The sequence below is a fragment of the Tetrao urogallus genome (genome assembly GCF_951394365.1).
Source record: "Tetrao urogallus genome assembly, chromosome: 4".
Taxonomy (NCBI): Eukaryota; Metazoa; Chordata; class Aves; order Galliformes; family Phasianidae; genus Tetrao; species Tetrao urogallus.
In genome coordinates, this window is record NC_136817.1 from 38,759,566 (window position 1) to 38,783,815 (window position 24,250).

At 41.8% G+C, this 24,250-nt stretch overlaps 1 protein-coding gene across 2 annotated transcripts in view; it reads right to left on the minus strand.

Annotated features, from left to right (window-relative positions):
* Positions 1 to 24,250, minus strand: part of UNC5C (unc-5 netrin receptor C) — a gene marked incomplete at both ends in the record, with an annotated part of 232,011 nt that continues 207,761 nt past the window's right edge. The window contains 10 exons of one of the 2 annotated variants that reach the window (XM_079534619.1): positions 1 to 166; positions 387 to 565; positions 2,803 to 2,967; positions 3,264 to 3,413; positions 7,391 to 7,624; positions 9,248 to 9,416; positions 17,521 to 17,608; positions 19,676 to 20,020; positions 21,254 to 21,445; positions 22,864 to 22,920. In XM_079534619.1, coding sequence (XP_079390745.1) covers positions 1 to 166; positions 387 to 565; positions 2,803 to 2,967; positions 3,264 to 3,413; positions 7,391 to 7,624; positions 9,248 to 9,416; positions 17,521 to 17,608; positions 19,676 to 20,020; positions 21,254 to 21,445; positions 22,864 to 22,920 — 1,745 coding nt within the window. The remainder of the gene's footprint in view (positions 167 to 386; positions 566 to 2,802; positions 2,968 to 3,263; positions 3,414 to 7,390; positions 7,625 to 9,247; positions 9,417 to 17,520; positions 17,609 to 19,675; positions 20,021 to 21,253; positions 21,446 to 22,863; positions 22,921 to 24,250) is intronic. The other variant, XM_079534620.1, reaches the window with a different exon arrangement.

A 24,250-nucleotide genomic window follows, 5' to 3' on the forward strand; every position in this document is an offset into this window, starting at 1 on the left:
TCAGTAATTTCCTTCTGCTGCCAAAGAAACGACGGTTTCGTGTCGTCCCATTTCTTCTAGCACTGCTGCCAGCATGCTCAGGTTGCCATCAGGGAAATTCTGGGCTTCCCAGAGATCCAGAATCACCCCGGTGGGACTTGATTTTGTAGCAAAATAATTTAGGTACCTGCAAAGCCAAAAGGAGATTTGTTTCTTTGAGCTGCATGAATTCATACCCCTTTAGACCATCCCCATCACCAGTCAGGGTGTTCATCTACTTTGTGATTACTCTGAGCGGTCTGAAGATACACCTTCTGTCACTCATCTCAGCAAGGTTTTCATGAAGCCCCTTTGCACCTACCTCCAAGGAGGCTTTGCATTCCCAACATGTCTGTTACCCTTCTCACCTGTCCAGTTTCAGCTTGTGGGCCAACATCCTCCAGTCATGGCCCCGGGTCTGGGGTGCATCCAGGCTGCTGCAGAGCTTCTGCCTTATTGGGAGTGGGATGCTGAAAGCGTTGGGCCCAACTATTGTTGTAATGCTGCCTGCTGAGTCCATGATGGGATAATCAGTGCCAGTGGGTTCCTGGTGTTGAAAGGAAGGCAAAAGACAAAATACAGTGGTTTTGTTGCTGAATGCATAAGCAATCACAGAAGTGTATCCTCTAAGAGTCAGTGTTTTTACTTGCATGCATTAGAAGAGCAGACGCACTCTGTCAATCAAGCATTTATGTTAGCTGGAAAAGAGCCAGCTCTAGATAGACATCAGACTCTTGGTTGTCTTATTTTGGAGGATGAAGATTACTACGGTCAGACTGCATTCTGTACAGCTTAATTAATCATTCTCTTTAAATAAATATCAAGCACTTTGTCACATTTCAGAGCAAATTACTACTGCCAGGGCAGTACTGAGCTCTCCTAGCTTGGGTGAAATAATAATCTCTCAGAGGTCAATGAAAGCTAGTTAATTATTTGGGGCAGAAGCCCAGAAAAAGCAGGAGTGATTTGCTATCACTCCACATCTCCTGTTTGAATTTTCAATTGCTCTCATTTGCAGTGCGACCAGCCTGAGGTGATGCTGACAGAAGTGAGAACAACTTTGTTCCTGCCTCTACTGGAGGGAAGCAAAATATTCATCCTTAAATGTCAATTTATTTGCTTCTTCTTGAGCTGTCCAATTGTTTCATGTCAAACTGACTGCTGAGAAAGCCTCATAAAACCATCTTAAAAAAAAATCAGGCAACGTCCTGCATTGCAAACTGGTTGCGCCAAGCCCACTGCTCTAGGCCACAAGCTGTTGTCTTTGTCCTCCTTCTCATCCAGCAGTAGGGGCTGCAGAAGGACTCATGTGCTACTGCTGCCACATCCAGACTCACTGCTGCTTAAGGATCCAGCACTTTATTCCAGCCCTTAGCATCCCAAACTCTTTTGGCCTTCATTTGGGTTGGGCACGTCACTCAGTGTCAACAACAAGGAGCAATTTTGCAATGGGCAGCCTTGATAACTGAAGTATTATTCACTCCTTCTATTCATCCCTGATGGATGGGATCACTGCACAAGACATGAATATTATTCTGTTCCCCCTGAATCTATTACCAGGCCCTATTACACAAAAGCAGCTGAAGATGATTATAGTCTGTATTTGCATTTCATTAAAGTTACTCTCAGTTCTTTCTCTTCTCTGTTAGGTTAAATTAGAGATTACCTCAATGTAGCACTTATTACAGTAATTGTTTATTATACTTGTTTCACCATCTGTCTTTAATGCTGTATAGTCCCCAGCTGAAAATGGAGCTAATAACCAAGCAAATGTCATGGGTAATGATGCACATCATCATGGCTCTACAGTACCAACAACTTTTATCTATAACCTCCCAGCCTTTCCCCAAACCAGCAGCCACTGATGTCTGGGTGACACAGAACTGTGCAGTAAAAAAATGCCTCCTCTGCTGCCTCACCTGGCAACTCCAAAGAGATTTGGAGATGAAACTGAAAGTAGATTAGGAGAATAAATAACAAATAAATGCAATACAAGATGAGAATGTGTTTGAGGTTTGCTGTGGGAGGTGGATTAATTTCCTAAATGCATTTTGTCCAGTAGGTCTTTGTAAAGAGAAAGGAGCAGCCCTTGAGCAGGGCAACAGCTCATTTACTCTGCTTTTCTGACATATAGAGCTTATAACGCAGTTCTACTCTGTTCCTCTGTGCTGGCCTAGCAGCATCTAAGGGATGACAGTGAATCACAAAATGAAGACAACATCTGAGATCCAGTAGCTACAAAAGCCATCAACACAAACACTGATGTCAACATTGCTTCACAACTGAGTGTGTCACTCACCCTCAGCTAAAATTTTTCAGCTATGGCAAAGGTGCCTCATAATTTATGATCATTTTTCTACTGGAAAATGTCAGTCAGCAAAAGAAAAACTGTCAAAAATAGTAACTGCGATTTGCAGCAGTAGCGAAGTCTGGGGGGACAAGACTGTTGCAACTAGACCATCCTATCCAGGAGCCAGAAACATGTGGTGCTTCATGAGATGTGCTAGGCAATGTTAGGCAAAGTGCTCCTCCATGGAGAAAAACGAATAATCAAGGACACCATTACTGCCCTCCTCCCTCCTTGAAGCAGGGTACTCCATTCCATATGACAGGGTAGAGAGGAAAACTAAGGGAAAATGCAAGAAGAGATATAAAGCAATAACTTAATCTCTCTCTTCCAATGATCTCAACAATCAGGAGGAAAATAAGAAGCACAAAAGAGTCATTGATGGGAAAGGCTATAACTCCTCAGTCCTCCTGTGTTCCCATACCAATGCCTCTTACCTCTGATACTGAGCAGTTGAGCTGGAAGATCTGCCCTTCTCCTTCGACTTGTCGCACACAGAGTTTGCAGACGAGCTCCAGGGTATTGAGGCTGAATCGTTCCAGCGTGAAGGTGCAGTGCAGGTTCCTCTGGCATCCACTCCAGATGTGGTAAAAAGAAATCTCCTGCAGGAGGAAAAAAAAAGAAAAAAAGGAATAGAGTATAAATATCAGTTATTTTCCACGGTCTCATTTCAGTTGAGGACTGGCTCAGCATTAACATGGCCCTAGGGAGTGGAACACTTTGAGGGACCAGGGCACTGATGTTATATGACTGGAAACTGAGCTCCATGCAACTGCTACTGCAGATAGTCCAGGGAAAAAAACATCCATGGTCCTACAGCTTGGCAACTGGTTTTCTTCAAACAGTGTGTCACTGTATTTCTTTAAGCCTCTAGGATCCAATGTTTTGTGATGCTCACCTGGTATTTAGCCAGCAGTTTGCTCTTCCAGAGAGAGTGGGCAATGTCATGAATGGATAAGCGGAGATTGTGGGTACTTCCCTTAAAATGCAAAGTTTTTGGTTCCTCCAACAGCTGTCCATCCATTTGCCGCTCAAGCTGGAGGACCTCCTGCAGTACAGAGAACAGAAGAGGAAAGAGGTCAGGCAGCATCAGGACAGCACCAAGACATCAGCAGTGATCTGCTGGTTCTTCCAGACTGATTGATTTAGATGCTGTAACTACTTGTGAAAATGTACACAGGTGCTGCATGAAGTTACATTTCCCTATGAATAGCACTAGTGGATCTACAGATAATCCTCTTGCCCCCATCACACAGTAGAACCCAGGAGGGATACAGACTCTCTGAGTCATGTGGGAGATACACCGTTACCTGATTCATCCTAGGAGCAGCAATACTAACTACATGCAACTATACTGAATGCAAAGATGCTACGTACTGTTTGAATACTGAAATATATTCACCCTTTCCACAGCTCAGCAAACTGGACATCTAATGTACCTTTACTATTTTGTATCAGAAAGCTCTTATTTGTGTAGGTACTGCTGGTATGGGACATGCAGATGTGGCAGTCCTGAAACTAACAGCCTCCTGGCAAACTGATCCGTGACAGAGTTGGGTACAGGTGCTTACTGAGACTAACCATTAAGTGGGATGGAATCAAAATGAAAGTAAGACGCTATGACTGAGCATTTTGTATATACAAATACCTAGATTCAGGGTTACTGAAATATTGAATGTGTAACTAAAAGCTAGTAAATCAAGAGCGTGGTCATTTTCCGCAGCTTAAAACAAAGATATGTCTCTAACAAATGAGATCACAGTGGACCACTGACGACAGAGAAACATTCAAATTGTAATTCACATGGAAAAAGTCAGTACAAAGGCTGCATGAGCTTCATCAGAAACAAATACAGCCAAACGCAGTCATATTTAATTACAAGAGCAGGCCAAACAAGCAGTCTCATGTAGCCAAAGCCAATCACATACACAGTGAACACACACCAGGAACACATGGGCACATGAAATTGGGCTGCTAGCCCAGGCTAACTAAAGGAGTCTCCTATTAGCTAAGGGTTAAACCAGCCACTCTTGATCAAGTTCAGCATCTAGTTAGCACAAACAAAAAGCCCACGCTCCCAGTGAGCCCAGCTCCTGAGAGATCCCAAAGCAAAAATGTTTGCTTATCAGCAATTACAGGAAAAGAAAAAGAATCAGGAAACCTCTCAGATTAAGGTTATTCCAATGAGTCAGTTCCAGTGCCCCATAATTACCTCGTCAAGACATCTAAAGAGCAATCGATAGTAATTATCTGATTACTATAGATCTTCATTACATCCAAATTACCGCCCTGGAACAACCAGAAGATTGGCAGCACTGTGTGTGCTAATTGCAGGCTCTCGCTCCCCACCTGTGGTCAGTCCAGGGCTGCGATACTTCAGGGGCAAAGATGTCAGCACTGCAAATTTGTGTCTGAGGTTGATATCCCATCATTAGCAGCCACCTCTATTCGCTGTAGCTCCACCAAGTGGAGGACACCAAGCAGCCCACGATTCTCCAATTTGGCTCAGCTAATTAATTCAGGGCCACCACCATCCTTTCCATCACCACTCTCAGCCCTTGTGAGCCAGGACTTGTGCTCTACTCCCTTCCCAAGAGAGGGAACTGCATAGGACATCACTCCGTTACAAAGGACATCTACTCTTGGTGTATGGAACCTGCTTTGGCAGGGGGGTTGGACTCAATGATCTCTGGAGGTCCCTTCCAACCCCTACAATTCTGTGATCAGCAGCACCACCAGCACAGCTACAACCTGTGTTGGAAAACAGCTTCCTCACTAAAGGAGCACAAGCAAGCAAAGGCAAGAAGGCATCCTTGTTAGAGGGATGAATATGCACTAAATAACTGAGAGAAAATGGCATACCTGTGACGGTGGTGGGTTTTTTTTGTTATTGCATAGCATGAAGCATACTGGAGAAAGCTACCCTGCTACAGCCTGAAATAACTTATTTACCCATGGTGGGCCCAGTGCTCTGCCACCATCACCACAGACAGCTCAGTCACCTCAATTTCAAAGCCATATGTGAATTAAATGGGAATAAAACAGCAGGATTTCTTCACAACAGATTAGCTTGGGCAGCCCTTTCTAATTGCCTTAAAAAGGATGTTAGGGCACTGGGACATCACAACACTCACTCTTCCACAGAAATAATTTTATGAGCATCCCATCTAGACACCATAGCCTACAACACGGTTCTCCTCATGGCCAGAGCACTGGGGCTGTCTGGCTTTACAGCCCTAATAAACCAAACAAGAAAATGAACTTAATTCCAGCCAAAACCAGCTCACATTTTTCATTTTGACCTCTCTTTGTTACAACCTTTTCCTTCCCAAAATTGTCTATTTCCAGAAAAAATGTAACTTATAGCTTCCAAAGAGCTTATGCCCAGCAAATACTTGTGCTAGTCATGCAAACCTCAGCTATCTTTGTCTTGAATAGAGTGTACAGCAGCTTGTGCATAGCCATTCAGTCTTGAGGTTAAAGTGCCAAAAAAATAGAAAATTAAAAAGGATTGATAAGTACCAGATGACAGTGTTTATCTGACTTCTCTCCGCAACCCTTTCCTCACCAAATTACAAGCTTGCTTTGGAGGGCTACTTGCAGTAGAAAACTCAATAATTGGTCCACTCCTCTCCTTATAAGTTGATCGCAGCTTCTCCCATGAAAGATGGCTTTCAGTTACCCATGCCCTTCCTGATTTCTTCAGCTGTCTCTTTGAATCGGATTAACGTTACCCTGCAATGCCTCCTGCAGTCTATTAGAAATAAGCCAATAGCTCTTGAGTATTACCTAATTTGATTGGCCCAGCTCTGACTCAAATCACTATCTGTCCAAGGCTCTGCCCAGTTACTTATTATTCCCTCAGGCTGGAAGGACTCCTGGAAAATCATATTACACAGCACAGGCACCAATGAGCAAAGCCATGATGGCTTTCAAAGCACTTCCTCATGATCAGTACCAAAAAAAAAAAAAAAAAAAAAAAAAAAATGCTTTCCACTTCCTTGAAAAAAATTTTCTTATTTATAGTGAAAATACTCCTAGCATCCCACTAACAAAGCCCAGGCAGAATCTTGGTAGCTAGCAGTATTTAGGATGTAAAGGGATTGTGCCATTTGCAATGATGGAGATGGGTGAGCTGAAAAGCAAGAGCATCTCCCTGCCAGCCTCTGGGGTGTATGCCCAAACCATTCCCATGCAGTGCTGGTACAGCAAACCCGTGCACAGCATAAGGATGTCTCTGCATAGAGGCAAGATGTGAACTTGTTCTGCTTTAAAAAAGCACTTAGGAAGTCACATCAGCTATGCTTAAAGGAAAAAAAAATACCTTTTAATAACCTCCATTCTTACACGTACAGTTGGAGCTACATATTTTATGAGTGAATCTATTATAGATACCATCTGTATAAATACACATTTATAAAGAGGAAAAGGAAGCATGTTTATCTATCTGCTCATCTGTATGTGAAGGGAGTGTGTGTGTATATGAGAACAACAGAATTATGCAGTGAGGGTAAAGCGTACAGTTGCAGTAAGCAACAGCTTTGGTTTATTTTGGTGCCGAACTCCCAGCACAAAACACTATACACAAAGAGGTGCAATGAAGCAGTATGAAAGCAGGCAGTGATTAACAGTCCAGAAGCTTCTTTTATCATTATCAACTATTTACAAAGAGGCATTTATATGTTTCCCCATCTCTGGGGATCTGGCACTTAGCATTAAAAATACATGAATAACGAATGAAGCCTGGCATACCTTATGGCCCTTTAATAATGCAAAAATCTTAGGATTCAGGATATGATACAGGTAAACAAACGAAAAAAGGCTGTTGGGTGGAAAACAGTCTGGTACATGTGATCCCTTTACAAAAAACAACTTACACCGTGGGAAGGTTAAATTGTAAAGCAGCAGTTGCTGTCAGGCTCTCATCAGAAAAATTATCTAGGAAAATAAATACATGTAGCAGAACGTCTGGTCACTGCACTGCTGTCACGAGAGAGGAAAAGCAAGTATGTGAGCAACAACTACCTTCAGGGCATCCTGTGTGTCATCAAGGCAGTAGACGCGGATGCTGTACTCCAGTGAGGAGCAGGACAGTGGTCCAAAGATGGCCAGTTTGAGACGTTTGGCTGCTGCTTTGGTGATGGACTGTCCCACCAAGGCGTACGTGCTGAGGGTCTCTGTTAGGATATGGCAGGCCTCTGGATCCAGCTGAATATAGCATGGAGTGGTGAAGTTTTCCTCCCCAACCACCACTACATCCTAAGGGAGAAAGAGGCCATATTAGATCACCTGACCTCTCAGAGATGCTGTCCTTTCAGATCTCTTTCAAGTCTCAGTGATGCTCAAAGTCCTTGCTGTCTGCATCTTAATCAGATAAAAAATATGAACAAATATAGCTGCCCTTCGCTTCCTAAGCATGAAAATAAGGCCTTATAAAAGCTTAAGGAAAGGAAGTAACCCTTACAATGGCCAAATGCTACAACTACAAGAAATATCACCTGCTGTTTCATTGGAATAATCCTCTGCGATGAAACTGCAGGGTGAATGAAAAAATACATACAGCCTGAATGCAAACAGCTCAAAATAAAACAATTTGCCTGCTACCTTCTCCACTAAACCCCATGCAGCACCCTGTGCACAACTCAAGGAGCTTTGAGCAGTTTTCAGATAAAGTAGAAAGAAAAGGTCAGCAGTGGATTGTAGCCTCCTCTTGTATAGCTTTCGTGCTCTGCACCCCATCTGCCTCATCCCCATTGTCTTGAAGTCTGCAGCAGTCTGGGCTTAATAGAAACATGGAATTGAGCTTTGGGCCTATGGCATTCAGGATACATAGAATCACATGGTGACTTGGGTTGGAAAGAATCTTTGTCCTTCAGGGGAGCAGAAGACAAGGTGCTGCAATGCTGATTACAGTGCTGGCACCAGACACAACTGCTCTGTCAAGGGCAGTAAGGACAGAGTAGAAAATGAAGAGATGCCAGTAACCCAAGCACAAATAACATGCATGTGGTGCCAACAGCCAGGCCAGTGGGGTGCATATTGGTTGGCGAGACAGGCCGGTGTGCGCCGCGTGAGAGAGAGTCGGTGCCATGGGCAGACAACAAAGCAAGACCTTGCAAAGGCTGTGCTGGACACGGCACTTCTGGCAGCTGCCAGCCTTCAAAAGCCACCCTGTCCTCATAAAACCTGCCAGTAGAATTTGCCTTTGCCAAATTAATTATAAGACCAAACTGGCAGCAGGCACCTAGGGGCAACAAAGTTCTCCAGAAGATGGGCTGGAGAGCTGAACTGAGCCCTGCTGAGAGCATCACATCACGCTCCAGTTAGAAAGCAAGGTGCTTATGCTGCCCAGCCCCAGGGCACCCTCCTGGTAGAGGCTCCCATCAAGCCTGCATGGCCAAGGAACACTCGTAGAGGCTCCCTCAGCTAGTGGGGTGTGGAGATGTGCTGACTGCATAAGCTGAACGCAAAGCATGCTCCACCAGCATCTTATGAGGTAGAACAAAGAGAAAGACAAGGCCTATCCATTTTAATAAGCTAGATGATGTCTTGATGCTGAAGTGAAGTGTTATTTTCAGCACTATTGTCTTGCTCTTGAAGAAAGGCATTAAACAAAAGAAAATTCAAAGTATTCTGTAAGAAGTATTTTCTATTTCTAGAATTGTCAGAACTGATTTTCTAGTGCTCTTTTCTGTTTTACCTCTTTTTCCCTCCCCATGCTTTCAGCATTATAGTTCGCCAAAGCCCAAACCCGGAGTGCCAAATCCTGCAAGGAAGACTATGCTTCATGGCACATTTGACCCACCATTGCCCCAGGATTGCATTTCTTGGGGCAGCAGGCATCTTGCACAGCAGGTGGAGGCCAGAGGCCTGGAGACTCACCTCCCATGGTCCCTGGGCTGCCTGGTGCTTGAGCTGGATCTGCCAGTCATCCATGTTGGGCTCAGCACAGTGGTGCATGGTCAGCACAACGGGTCGTGTCAGCAGCGCTCCTGGTGGGCCACAGCTCACCACTGGTGTCAGCAGCGTCTGGCTGTCTTCTATAGGTGGTCTGTCATGAAATAGGGGGGAAAGGCAAAAAGATACGTTAAGCTAGGTAGAAAGAGCAAAAATCCTGCTCTTACAGTGTGGTTTGTAAATGGCTGTGTGCATGTGTGAGCTATCCCAGCCCAAATGCTGAGGAGTTTAAAGCAGAGGAAGCACGAGTGACTTTAACTACCCTGACATCTGGTGTATGACAAACACAGCTGAATGTGCCTCATCAGCTGCCTTCCTGAAAAATAGAGAGGACAAATTCACGATCCAGAAATCAGCAAGTGAGAGCTAAGAAGTGTTCAGTGAAATCTGCACTTGGGCATAGGATCAGCCCATGGGACCCTGCATCTTCCGCTCTGGCTGACGGTTCAGTTCAAGCGCATTTGCAAACACTTCTGTTTACATCACAATTTATTTTAAGGGGATTAGTTGAGACAAGAGTAAGTACTGTTGCAAGTCTGCATCAACCAAAAGAAAGAGTCAAGAAGTAGCTGTGATCTTAGGAAATATTCTCAAGGAGGTCAAATCAGGACAAAAGCTGAATTGAGATTGAATTTATTGCACCTACTCTGACTACTGCAGATACATTCACAGGCATCCTAACAAATCCACAGATACATCCTAATTTTACCCACCTTAAGCCACCTTGAATAATTCATTAATCCTACAGAAAATGAAAGAAACTTTTGAGAAATTCTTTTTTAAAAAGCAACAAAGGCCTTTTTGAAGAGTGTCTCTCATTCATACAAATGTTGTGGGTTTCATAACAGTTTAGAAAAATGTAAAAAGATGGAAAAAATTGAAATGTACACAAATTAGTAAATCCAGATGATACACATCTGAGGATCCTTAAGGAAATTAACTGATGAGTTTACTAAATTACTTAACAATTAAAAAGCCATGGGCTGGAAACAAACAGCTGTGGTAGATGTCTTTCAAGAAAACCCAAAATATAACAATCTGTATGGTTATCATGAATTACACTGGTTGTTTTAGCCTAACAAGACAAATGATGCATTTAAAGCATCCATTCAGCTCCTGTTGCAGGCTATATTGATTTCTGGATTACAGGCTAAGATCAGAGGTTTTTCCCTCTTGCAAGGATGGACTGAATAAATCACTGAGCAAAATTTGACTAAAATTCTTAGGTTCAGGTTTTGTTTTTATAAGAAACAATGAGTAGTTTAAAAATAGCTTACAATGGAGTGTATTCATTAATGCCTTAACATACATTTGAGCATTCTTGTGCAGATAAGTCAAGCAGTTTCAAGAAGGTTATTAAAAAAAATATTAAGTCATATGGGAAAATTTTTTGAAAATTACAATATTCATCTGGAAAGCTACAGAAATGACAAGCTATAGACTTAATCATCTGTTTGACCTAACTTCATCTAAAGGAATACTGACCCATGAAGAAGGAAGGAAAATACAAATTATCATAGTTCTGCAGACTGAATTACAAGCCCAGCAGCCAAAAAGAATATAGGAGAAAATATATCATGACTGATGTAAAAAATTCATGCCGTGTCTTCTAGGTGAAAAATGAGTTAAAATCAATAAGAATCTGAGCACTGATGCAAGCAGCTGAAAAAAAAATAAAAAAAGCCAAAAGGTCATTAAAATAATAGTGTACTGATAAATCACACAGCTGAAAGTTGTCTCGAAGTAAAATTAAGTTTAGTCACTGCTCCGTGACAAAATTTTGTTAGCTGTTAAATTTTAGGACTCTGATGGAGAGCATGATTCTGTGCTGCAGCATTTTATATCTGATTAGCACAAGTATAAACGATGGCACAGAAGATGAAGTTAGGAGGCACTGCAGACTGAACAGTTAGTGAGGGAGATGGGAAGTGAATACAACTATAGACAGGAAAAGGAAAAGAATAGCAAGGTTTAGTATTTTTCTCCAAGTTGGTATGCTGCTGGTCTCAGTGCCTCCAAAGCCCATCTCATACAGATGCTGACCCACCTCAGCTCTCCAAAGCCTGAACCAATTTTGAGACTGCAAGTAATCTGAGCCACTTTAAAGCTTTAAGAAGCTGAGATAATAATGAGTTGTAGAGAATCTCTCAAGTGGTGTGAAACGAGGGTAAGTGTCATTTAATAGGTAAAATCCCAGCTCTGCTGAAGTCAGTGCTAAACCTTTCCCTTATTGCTGCAAGGCCAAGATTTCTACTCACAGTGTGGAAGACAATGTAAATAGCAGCACAATCATTAAATTTACAGACAGCAATATGTAAGGCAATATTGCGAGACGCGATGGGAGACAGGAAACCATGTAAATGATTGAGGATAAAACTATTGGTGGGAAATAAAATTCATTCAGCAGCTCTCATTTCTAGACTGAAACAAATTCCAAACACTTGTACTTAGTGGTAAGGTAAAACAGTGAAATTGGAAAAGACATTGGGTGAACTTACTGCAACACAGCAGGTGTCACCTTGCAATGTGACATGGTTGCAAAAAGCAAATCTGAATTCTGGGGCAGTAGGGGATGAGGTGTCAAAGCACACAGAGCTGCTATTCCCTTTCCCACACAGCTCTAACATCACTGCAGGCAGCAGGGTGTTCAGGGACTGTGTCAAGAGCTTGGAAATAAACACCTGAAACTTGGAGGAATGAAACCATGCAGCACCACAGAGAGCAGAGTCACCCTGTGGCAACTGAAATGAAGAAAGAAACTCAAATCTCTTGACAGAGCTCTCCTTATTTCTCATTGTTTTTAATTTCCATCTTAAAACAAAAGGATTATGCCTTCCTATAGCTAATGAGGACCAAAACAGATACAGTAGACAAGATATATTATACAGGAGATATTAATCTTTCTGCTTCAAGGCATAAACCCAGCACTAATTGATGGGGTAGTAAACAACAAGTTTCCCTGAAGACAGGTTATTGTGCAGCTATTCATTACAAGTATTTTTCTTCTTTCTCCTGTAGCAGGTGATGCAGCACTATCGAAGTCAGGCCTCGACTGTTGCAACCAAGAACTGTGATTTCTGTTAGAGATCACTGAAGATCTAGCACACACTGACTCAGGGGACAACACAGAGAAAGGGTCTTAGCTCCTCCAAAGCAAAAAGACCTATCAGCAGACAGGTTTAGAACTGTATTAAAAAACACAAAACAAATCATCCAAGTGTACTCATTTTTGACTTTTATCAGTCTTTGGACTAGTTATTAGATAGGATTAGGCTTTCAGCTGTGTCAGTATGACTCCAAACTCACTTCACCGCAGTCACGGAAGCTGTCTTTACTTTAGAAAGACCTGGTCAAGTGTGGAATTCAACTTCATCTAGCAGTACTATTAAAAGACACTAAGAATAAGTGAGAAGTCTTCAGATATTTTTAGACCTCATTCCATATCTTGCACTGCTCATCAAGAACAGTCAACTTTTATTTAAAAAGAACAAACTTTTATTCACTACATCCAGTCCTTTCACAATCAAATTTGTGTTCTTAATGAGATTGCTCATTTGAAACCGACTCTCTGTAATGAGGTGGACTGTTTTCATTAAGGTAGCTGTCAGAGAGCAGATGTGAGCACAACCAGAGAAATCCTCACTCGTTAGCGGGCTTCCTGGCACCAAGCATAGATGTTGCAGGCAAGGACCACAACTCTCCAAGAAATAGGAAGCTTACGATGGTGCAGTGAGCAGCATGGTTAACTTGCAGCAACAGATGGCAGCCCTTCCACACAGCTTAGCCATAAGTCAGAGGAAAGGCATTTTATTTCTCCTTTTGTTGAAGGGTCTTTATTTTTAACACATGCTCCCTCTTAAGTATCAAATCTAATATTCTCAAATGACCTCCTGGTTTGTCCAAAAGTCTGTCTACAGAAGGAATCACAAATCTGCAGAACCACAGATAGTTGGAAGGGACCTCTGAAGATCATCTAGTCCAATCTCTCTGCTAAAGCAGATTTCCTACAGTAGGTTGCATAGGAAAGAGTTCATGGGAAATGAGGGGCAGGGGGCATTGAATATTTCCAGAGAAGGAGTCTCCACAACCTCTCTGTGTAGTTTTTTTTCCAGTGCTCTGTCACTCTCAAGTAAAAAAGTTCTTACTCATGCTCAGATGGAACTCCCTGTATTCCCAGTTTGTGACCACTACCCCTTCTCTTGTCACTGGCCAACAACAAAAAGAGTGTGGTCCCATCCACTCGACTCTGGCCCTTCAGATATCTTTTATGTTGATAAGATCTGTTCTCAGTCTTCTCCCAGGAAGGTGATATGAAAAATTTTCTTCCTCTTCCCCTCCGTCTAAAGCTAGGTGAGCTTGAGCTCAGCAGCGGCTCAAATAGGAAACAGAAGCTGCCATACGAGATCAGAACAGTGGTCCATCAAGAGTCAGACACTGGCCAGTGCTAGATGTCTCCATAGGAAACACAGAGTTCCCCTAATTTAGCACAGAGCCATATTTGTTCCATAACCTGAGGCAGTTAAGAAATCCCTGAAGTTTGGAGCTTTATACTCTTGCTATTCAATCCTTAATTGCGTAATACCTAGGCTTTTCCAGTTACTCAAGGGAACAGCCTCTTGCTGGGTAGCAGTCACAGCAGTGTGATTATTTTACAGCTCAAGAAGGGATTCCTTCTTGCAAATCTCAAACTTGGTACTGCCCCAGGCTAAGGGGGAGACCAACTAGTATTACTAACAGAGATTAGTTCTGATCCTATGAGCTCAAGACAGAAACTCATCTGATTGCAGTGAAATATTCTCAGCCTTCCTATTTTTTCAGCTTTTTAAAAAAATCATATGTACATACAGAAACACATTCATACATAGATATCCTTTTCCCCATTGTAAGTCACTTCTTAAAGCACATGAACTTCTTCATAAAGCTAACACAAACCTCCTACACCAGCAAAGGGATCAGTGCCTGGTAGCCACCTACAATCCATTGTGCCCCATCTGACAAACAGAATGAGAATTAGTCAAAACAGCCTGCTAGAGTACTGGTTTGAGAATAGAAAAAACCCACTGTGCCATACTCACACTAACACACACTTGAAGAAAACAACTGTCTCAAAGAAGCCTCTATTGGAAGCTATCAGAACCCCAATTACCTGCAGAAGGATGTTTCTAGGCCAAACTGCATGCTCACACTTTGATGGATGCTGAAATACTATAATGTGATGGAAAGCACAGCAATAATAGTAGAGTGACACAAGCCCAGGCTGCAGCAAATGAGAACAAGCCCAAATATAGCAGCCAAGAAAACAAAAACAAAGGAAGAAAAACCGCTTACCTTTAGAAAACCTCTGGTAGGTAGGGATCTCCAGCAAGATACCCATACCTTCACTACCAACCTATACATAGGGTCTGGGAAGAGCCAAATACTAGCTCCATCCCTTCTGGTCACTCAGGTGCGTTGTATGCATTATATGCACCTGAGTTCCCCTGGGTTGGCCCTGCCTTCTCACCAGGTGCTCAATCACTGGTTCAGGCCATGAATTAGCATTTCTGCTATAGATCTAAAATGGAATAAATGCTGTATCTCAGAAAGCTTTCCTTACCAACCCGTGAGGCAACATAATGTGTGATGTTACTGGGTTGTGAAATCTCTCAAATTTCTGTACTACAGGTTTCAGAGACTAACTGGAGAAATGGATTAGGAAAACAAAGGAAAAGAAAAGGGGAATTTGCAGGACTGAGGGATAATAGATTTCCTGTTTCAGTTTGACTGTTCAGAAGTTGTCTTGTATTTCTACAAAGAAAGTATAAGCTAAATCTTAAGTCGCTGAAGATATGCTTGTGATCTGTGATGGAGAGCCTGTCTGCTGCTTCAGTGGTTTTACTTAGGCTAACGCTATGAGGACCACATTCTTGCCTCAGTGCCATTTATATATCAAGAGGATTATAATTTCCATTTTACAGTGTCCTATCTGTGCCCTTTCAAACTACATCAATGCACAATAGGGTTCTTCAATCCATGCACATTTACACAGTGCACATGAAAATAAATATCAGCTCTCACAAGGTTTTATTGAACACACTCCAGTTACTGCTTGGCCACAAAAGCAAATGTCTGCAGTGAGTCCTCACTGTGGACTATCGCTCTCTGCTGGAGTGCTGTGAGAGCACGGTAACAGATTTAAAAAATAATTTACGCCACATGCTAACTTGTGGTACCCATATGACTCCAATTATACGAAGCAACATCTGTGGCCCATACAGGCAGAAGGAAGAGCTGAAGTGCAGTTCTGTGGCGGAGAGGGAAGTAAAAGTATTTGGCAGCACAATGCCATGGAAGCATCCCACTACACTTAGGTGCTGGTGCCAGTCAGCACTTTCTGCCCGTGGGCATCTGGGAAAGAGGAACAGGTAACAGGGGAAAGTATTACAGTTCCACTGTGTTTAAGTAATTTTTGGTAACTATTCACATCAGAGTGACCTGGGTGAGAGCTGATGAGCTCCATTTTAAATGTCAGAGAAGAGGTTGGTTTTCATAGTGTTCTGGACGGGGGGCTGAAAAGCTGTTATACAGGAACCTGAAGGATTTGGGTCCATGTGCTCAGGATGCAATGATCACTACAATGGGATAAGCTATGGCCACAGCAGCCTGCCCTCTGCTCACTTCACAAAATCTTCATTTGAATTGAGGGTTCACACCTTCCCATACTTTTGCAGAGGTATTTCAGCATGCATGCTCAGTTTGGTGGATGGCACCAAAACATGCATTTCCCAACACTGACTTATATTTTTACCCCTTGTGTAACCTGCTGAGTAACAGCTATCATGAAGCACACAGAAGAGGATTTATGATCTTTGAAGCCAATAAACTAGGCTAGCATGCAGTGTTGGTTGTATACAGTTGAATGAATAAAAAGTTAGGGATTCTCTACATAGCTAGCTGGAAAGAAAATAATTGCATGTACAGCTCCTGCTGGGAATGAAACAGTTTTTTAGGGGAAGAATTAGATATTTAAAGGAGAGAGATTTGGAGGTGAGTTGAGTATTGGGGAAAGCCTTCTCATTTTCATTATTTTTTCCCTCTCTCCTTTTCAGTACTGTTTGCAAGGTTCTTTAAAACATAGCCAAAAGTAATAGGAATACAATCAATATTAAATATGAACAGAGACTCTTCTGTAGCTGCAATTAGCTATTTTCAAAGAGCAAGACATGAATAATGCATGCAAAAGTGCAAGGGGGTATGTTACTTATTTCTTCCTTAAGCAGATTATTTTTACATGGGTGAAAGACTACTAAGCTAAAGAATAGTGTTCAATATCACACAGCATATAAACAGATGTGGCTTAGCACACTATAAAAGCCATTAAAGGGCTGAGCCAAAAAACGTATCTAGCTATGGGGAGGACAAAGAGGCAAAGTACTGTGTAATGATTGTTTAGTTTTCCATTTCCAAATCATTCAGCTTTTGTTCATGAGTCCAACCAGCAGACTGAGATCTCACCTTCCTTCTCATTAAGGTTTTACTAAATTGCTTCAAATGGTATCTTGATCCTCATGGAAACTCTTTTTATGTCAAGACTGCCAGATCACTCAAAAGACATTGAGTCCTGGAATATAAATCAGCCACGTGTGCATATAGAGGTCAGCAAGCAGAAAAGGGATTATCTAGTTGCTGGCTCTGGGTGGCCCATGGCATGGTGTGCTCTGGTGGCTCTGTCTTCATCACTTCATGGATGAGTCACGCCCATGAATAGTAAAATACAAATTCATCTTCCTTACAACAGGAGAGGAGGTTTTGCAAAGCAGGTGGTCAGACACCTGTCCCTCTGTGGAGCCAATTTGTCACCCTGCTACTCTGTTCTCTCCCTCATGGAATGAGTCTTTACTAGGACATTACCTCACACTTTCTCACTGTACTGGTTTCATGCTGACTTACTTTCTGTGCTTCTGGCTTGGATTCAGCATCCTCCAACCTGAGAGATTGCTGCAGAATGCAGTTCTTCATTAGGAAAGCAAAAGTCTGAGCTGGTTTTATGTAGAGTTGTCATCTTTGCCCAAGTTTATCTCCAGGTCATCAAATAACTTCAACATAGCTGGCTTTGCATAAGCAAACTATCACAGGTTTATAGTTATTACATTTTCTTCCACGCCCTCTTCCCCTCCATTAATGCACTCAAATAGTTGTGCAAAGCAAGTATATTTTACCTCATGCTCTCCTTCCTGTGGACTGTCACATACATTTCATAGACTCTTCCTTGGGGAACAGCCCCTGCTGGGATCAGCAAACTCACTCCTGCAAACAGAAGAGACAAAAAAAGATAAAATGGAAAAAATATATGAAAAAAAAAGCCAGGTGAACCTTTGAAAAGGAGCAACAGGAGAAGCAGTAGGTGACATCTGCAATGCTAGATTTTCACCCAGCATCAGAGGAGGGCTCTAAATGAGTTTAGCAACTCTGGAGGTAAAGCATTTACTGCAGCCCCGGCATTTGTTGTGCCTCAGTATGAAATGCTGCAGCAGAGAAGAGGATTTTCTTCCCTTCCCTCTTATTTTATTTAAAGAGCAAACAGATGGTTACACTGCTTCTTACCTTGTAAAATAATGGAAAGGGAACAACTCCGAGTAAATTTTCCAGCAGCTGTAACAGGATATATCTCCCTAGGCAATTCCTATTTAATTAAAAGCAGGAAAGGCAGACAGTGGAGTACTGTCCCAGGAAGCAACAAGAACTAGTTGTTTCTTGAAAGATGGGCTCTGAAACTGGCATCATGTTTGTTAATGCACTCAGCTTCTAATTAGACTACCAGGGAGACAAAATGGGGCTTCTTGGTATTTTGAATGTGCCTGCTTCTGTGGAATGGCTCAAAATTTGGATATCCAATCTTGAAAAATGAGTGCAACTACACTCTCTGCCCTTTTCAGGACTGATCAATTGCAAAATTCTGTTCTTACATTGCAAGGAGATCCCCAGGAACCAGAGGTCATGTCCTTGCATGGCAAACATAGCTCAGGAACTCTGTGGCACGCTGCTGGACATGGCTCTGCCAGCTGTCTGTGCAGATGCGGGCTAGTGGGGAATCACTGGCAGGGGTTTGAATTCAGCTATGAATACGTAGCTCAATACAAACCTATAGGCAGATTATTTCCATATATGTATACTCACAATAGCGTTATAAAATCTTTTATGGCCCTCTCTCTTCTTTTCAGTGTACTTTGTTTGGTTACACCGGTAACCTCCCATGTACTAGGGTTGTACTGGGAGTCAGTCCCACAACTGGCTTTGTATGGGAGAGATTAGCTGTGAAAGTGTTTTCCATTAAGGTTTTCTGACTTGTTTCCTTACATGACTGTTACAACATCCCTGTGCATGTTCTCAGATGTAGAGACAGGTGTAGAGTACATGAAGGACTTTGATCGTCTTATTAGGAGGATATACATACGTTCATCTAGAAGCAGCTCAGAGGCATATGCAGGAGTGGTAGACAGATTGATATATCTTCCAAAACTTGTTTTAATAATTTTGAAGAGATTACAGTTCTTTACAAATTGATATTAATATATATGAATTAAATATGACTAATAGACTTTGCTGAACCATTCAACACCACAGCATAAGAAACCTGAGTATTAATGTCTACTCTCAGCTGCAGCTTAGAGAACTGTGAAATCTAGGATAGTATAGCATGAATTATCAACATTGCTCAGTAGTCTGTACCAGATGTCTTAAAGCAGTTCAGCTTCCAATTAGGCTCTATGTGAAAAGGAGACACTGCTCCTCAAAGAGGAGTACTACTGCTTATGGCCCACTTTTGGCTGCATCCTGGGCAGTACAGGTCTTTATCCTGGAAGGAACAAACTAATCCTATGTCAGTCAGATGCTTTGCTTTCTCCATAACATCAGTGAACAAAAAAGGATCCAGTAAAGAAGCAAGAGACAAGGGTAGGAAGTTTTTTCTTGGTCTGGGCACTGTGCTGTAAAATGACCAAGAACTGAACACAAGATATAAAGTTGGAAGCTGTGAGACTTTGAGCTATATGGTCTCACATGAGAGCATCTAGGTGTAAAACTTTAAATAAAAACATTTCATTTATGAACTAAATAGAAGCATGGCTTTCCTCAAAAACATCTTAACATAGGAGAAAGACTGGCAGCACTTCAATGCCCTGTAACATCCTGTTAAAAAGGCAGCCAGGATTTTGGGAAAGTGAACCTTGAAATATTTTAGTTAATCTGATTGAATAAAACAGATCTGTTTGTTTTGACCAAAGAAAAGGCAAACTCCCTGTAGTGACCTTGTTTTTCTCTGGTATAGAAGAAAGCTAACTCCACTTAAACCTTTGAAATATGGCTAGCACTTACCTGAATTGGGAATTACTAGGTGGCCCCCTAAGGAGTTGAAGGTCCCAAATACAGTGCAGGATGGGTCTGCTTGCCGTGCAAGGCTTTGGTTCTTCACATTCAATGTCTCATTCTCTAACAGAGACTGAGTAATCTGTGGGGACAGCTTGGAGGAGAAGTCAGAGAGTTCATCCTGGGGGGTGACTGCTCCAGAGGTGTTATAAACTTTGATCTTCAGATTGGGCAGTGGGTCCAGGATCGGAGAATTGGTCATTGGAATTTTATCAGAGACATCATGCAAGGCATACACAGGACCCCTGTACATGGCTGCAGCAGAAGTGAGGTCTGGTGGCACTGCCAAGAGGTCTGCATTGGAAATGAGAAAGAAGAACCATACTGCTTATGATTACCTCTCTAATCTGACGACTTTCTTCTGCTTAATGATTTGGTTTTGCATTCTGTTCCGCTCATACCAAAGGCTAAGATATGTGAGGTACTCATAAACTGACCTTCATACCTTTTCTAGGTACCTGTATCTAGCAACAGCCAAGGGCACGTGTTGCCTGAGCTGCTCTGGAATCTAATTGTTATACAAAATTACAGTACATTTCTGCTCTAAGGATTTTTCACGGGCATTATTTTTCAGGCTGTGCTCAGATTTCAAGTGTGATATGCCTAGCCTCATGGCAAGGTGTTTTCCATGCTCAATAGATAGATATAATAGTATTAATTAATACTCCTACCTTAAATGCTAAGAGATTCATTAAGGAATTTCTCAAACTGGCATAAAAACAGAATTTCTGAATTAGCAGAAAGAACAAAGCTATGAAGTCCTCGTGCCCACAACTCCCAGACAGTGTAGAACTAGTATCTGCATCACACAGAAAATGACACTTCTGCTAACCTTCCTTATAACAGCTCTCTTGTAATCCCAACTCTTTATTTTGATTTACTTTTCGTAAACATTTATTGGAAGAAAAGGACTCTTCAGCTTAAATGTGAGTCTTGAAAGAGCCAGCCTTAGCATATGACTGTTTGCTTTCTGGACACCAAAGCATGGAAATTATCTATTATGTACTAGTGATAAAAATGTTAATTATTAAATGATATTACACCACAGCCTCCTCTACGTTGTCCACTGAAGGTACAGTACTTCTTTAACTATGCACTATTTATGCACGTAAGATAGGGCACAGTAAAAGAAGCTATTAGTGAAGTAAAAGGGAAGCAGATGTGATGGCATTATATATATACTGTAATATTGCTCCTGTGATTAATCCTGCCTCCCTAGTTTATGTCTTAGCTTTGCCTTTGATGTAAATTTGAGCAGGACCTGTATTTTTATAAATGTCTGTTTCACTCTCATATTCACATTCTCCCTTTAGAAGTGATATTCCTCTGCTGTATGTTCCTGAGCACATCTGAAAAAAGCTGCTGCGATTTTTTAGTGCTTGACCATCAGAAACAAATGGATATAATCTTTCTCTCATTTATGAAGTGCCAACAGGCATCCTGCAGATATCATTCATATAGCCCTAGAGACCATATCCTTATAGTATCCCCCTGAATTGGTCAACATGGAATGAAGTGACAACTAACCTTGCCTTGCAGCCTTGATATTAACAGGCTGAAATCCCCCATTTAGCGCCGACGAGTCGATAATATCTGACTCAAAATCACGGTGGTTCTTGCGATAAACAAACAGGGCCACAACCACAGAAATAGCCAGGCACACGATCACAGCAATGACAATCCCCACGTAGAGAGCAACATCATCCGAGTCAGGTGCAGCTAGAGGAAGAGAGGCAAGAACCTTGAAGAAATGCGCTTCTCACAGGGTCTTTTGAGGAAATACATTCTTATTATTCCCGTTTCCTGCAGATATTTACTACCTTTTTATAGGTTAATTTAAAATCCATTTCTAAAGCTATAAAGGTCTGTGCCCTTTTTATGGGAAATGATCTCTGTTTTCTCTTTAACTCGTGTTCTATTTCTTTACCTATCTACTTGTTCATCTATCTAGCACCCAGGCAATGAACATGAATGAACAGAACACTCATAACACAGTTAGTCTCATGAAACAAATTCACCCTATGAACTAAAACAGTATGTCTTCGAGATATAGCATCATAATATTAGTATTTGTTTATCTATTAGTGAAGATCATGTCACATGTTTTTAAACTTCAGAAGCCTTGGTTTTTAATTAAGGAAAAAAAAAACCAACACAAAAAAGTCCAATTTCTACAGAATGCCTGTAGAATGTATTTTGTGATTTCTGACTGATAAGGTGTTGAGCCATTTTCTTTCGCCTTTAAAAAATATCCAGGAAAGCAAAGAATCAACCACTGAATTCTCATTACTGGCACTAACATATACTTATTTGGATAAAAGCTAAAGCAGGCATGAGAAATAATGTGGTAATTTACTAAAAGGAACCCAGATTTATTACAGCTGTCTTGTGAGAAAATGGCTCTGATATTTCTACTAGCTGCTTATACCGTATCTTCCGCACTAATTTCAGGGTAATCTCCAGCATCATTATCAACTAGACTTTTTTCCAAAAGGCCTGAATACATGATCAAAATTTGATGCGTTTCTACAAAGTGAAAAATCCCAGCAGCAGAGACAATGGAAAAAAAGAAAATGAAAAATCAAATCAGACCTTTTTAGCAGCCCATTTTTGTTAATTTAAAACATGTGAAATCACTTTTATTTCATGTTTTGCTCCCCACCTTTTAGTCATTTAAGCTAAGCTGCCCTCCAGCACAGAGGTGAGAGTTGGCAGATGTTGAAAAGGACTGATCAAAGTCCATCAGCCTCTGGCTATGAAACTTTCAACATGCCAGCCTCAAAACAGCAGGACTTACATCCCAGCGGTTCAGGAAGCAGATCTCTGAGTTACAGCTCAATGCAAAGTTATCCCTCCACCACACTTCTTCCAATTGCTAAGGAAACGTTAACGAGAGAGAGGGCTCGTTCTCTCCATTTTCTACCTTTGTTGCAGCTTCTTCTCCCATTTTCCCAAGGTAGAAAGGCTGTGATCAGCCTGTGTCAGCCCACTGATAGGGAAGTTGTTGTCAAACAAGCAGCTTCATTTGCCCAATCCATCTTTGCCTAGGCACACAGAGCTGGCACAACACTAAAGCTTGACCCCAGGAACAGCATTGCATTAATGTCCAGGAACGTAAAATGAAACATTAAACTTACAAGAAAATCCATATTCATTCTGGGTTCTCTGTTCAGTTGAAATAGGATAAATGAAACCTTAAAAAGAAAGAAATTAAACAAAAATGGGAACAAAATCAAATTAATGAGGAGAACAAAAAAGGAAGCATGAAAAATGGTTTAATTAAAAAAAAAAAAAAAAAAGGAAAAGAAATTGATGGCACTTTAGAATTCCGATACAGCACAGAATTATGATTTTGCATCCTCTGTCTCCTCCAGAGCCTTACTAAGAATTACTAAGTAGGCAGATTGAATTTCTAAGCCAAAATCGGTCTCGAGTCACTAACTTTGGAGTGCTTAAAGTCTTTCTTTTATAGAGCATAAACTCTAATGGATCTAATTTATTTCAGACATCAAGGGTCATTAGCATATGGAAAGTCTTTTTTCCCTATCCCTGCCATATGCTTTAATTCCCAGGACATGTTCGGTGAGGCTCTAAACAGTTTTTTTATTTAATTATAGTAGCTTGCTGTTGATCTAATAGAGCTAAAGGAGACCTGTCGTCACCAGTCAGAGGTTAAATACCCATTTGCTGAGCAGAGTCCATGCAGAAAGCCCTCTTTCTGGATTTCCATGGAATTATTTTATCCTCTCTTTAATGCGCGTAGGAATAGGAATTCAATAGGAATTCCTCGGGGAGCAAAGAATTTGTCAGCAAACAGGAAACTGAGTGGCTTCTCTTCAAAATTATTAAAAAATCAATAAGGCCCCTGGGGTCATAGCATTATTTATTTGAAATCTTTGCAAGCCCTGTTTATCGACAAAATGATAACACAATTTACAGTTATATTTCTGAACGGCTAAATAAGAGAGATGATTTCTTTAGTCTCGTCTTTCTGCAGCTTGTACAGCAAAGCACACTGAGGATGTTTGGCTTTAGAGGAGATCAGGGGAGTTGCTGAGAATCTCTCAGCCCCCCTCCATTTGCATGAGGAGCAAGGGAAAGGCTCTGAGTCACATCCTGTTGGAGAGGGAAATGACAAAGCAAGGGTAAGTCACTGCCATGGATGGAATTAAGGTGGGTGCCGGAGAAAGGGTCCCCCTCTTCCTACTTTTGAAAGGAATCCCACAGTTCTCTCCATCTCCCCCATGCCTTGGGGCACACTGCGAGGAGCTTGCACAGCACTGGGCTCCTGCAGATGAAATAAAACTGGACTCCTGGCGTGCACCGAATGCACAGGACCACATTATAGGCAGATCAGAGAAATAATCTCCAGCTCCCAGAAATGCTGAGATCGGTGCTCAGCATCTGTTGAGCTTTGCGTATCTCATCCTGCTTGGCTGCACCGCTTGCTAATGAAGATACAGTCTGTCCCAACTGCAGGCATAGACATACCTCCCCACAAAGTTTCCAGACATTAACTATCAC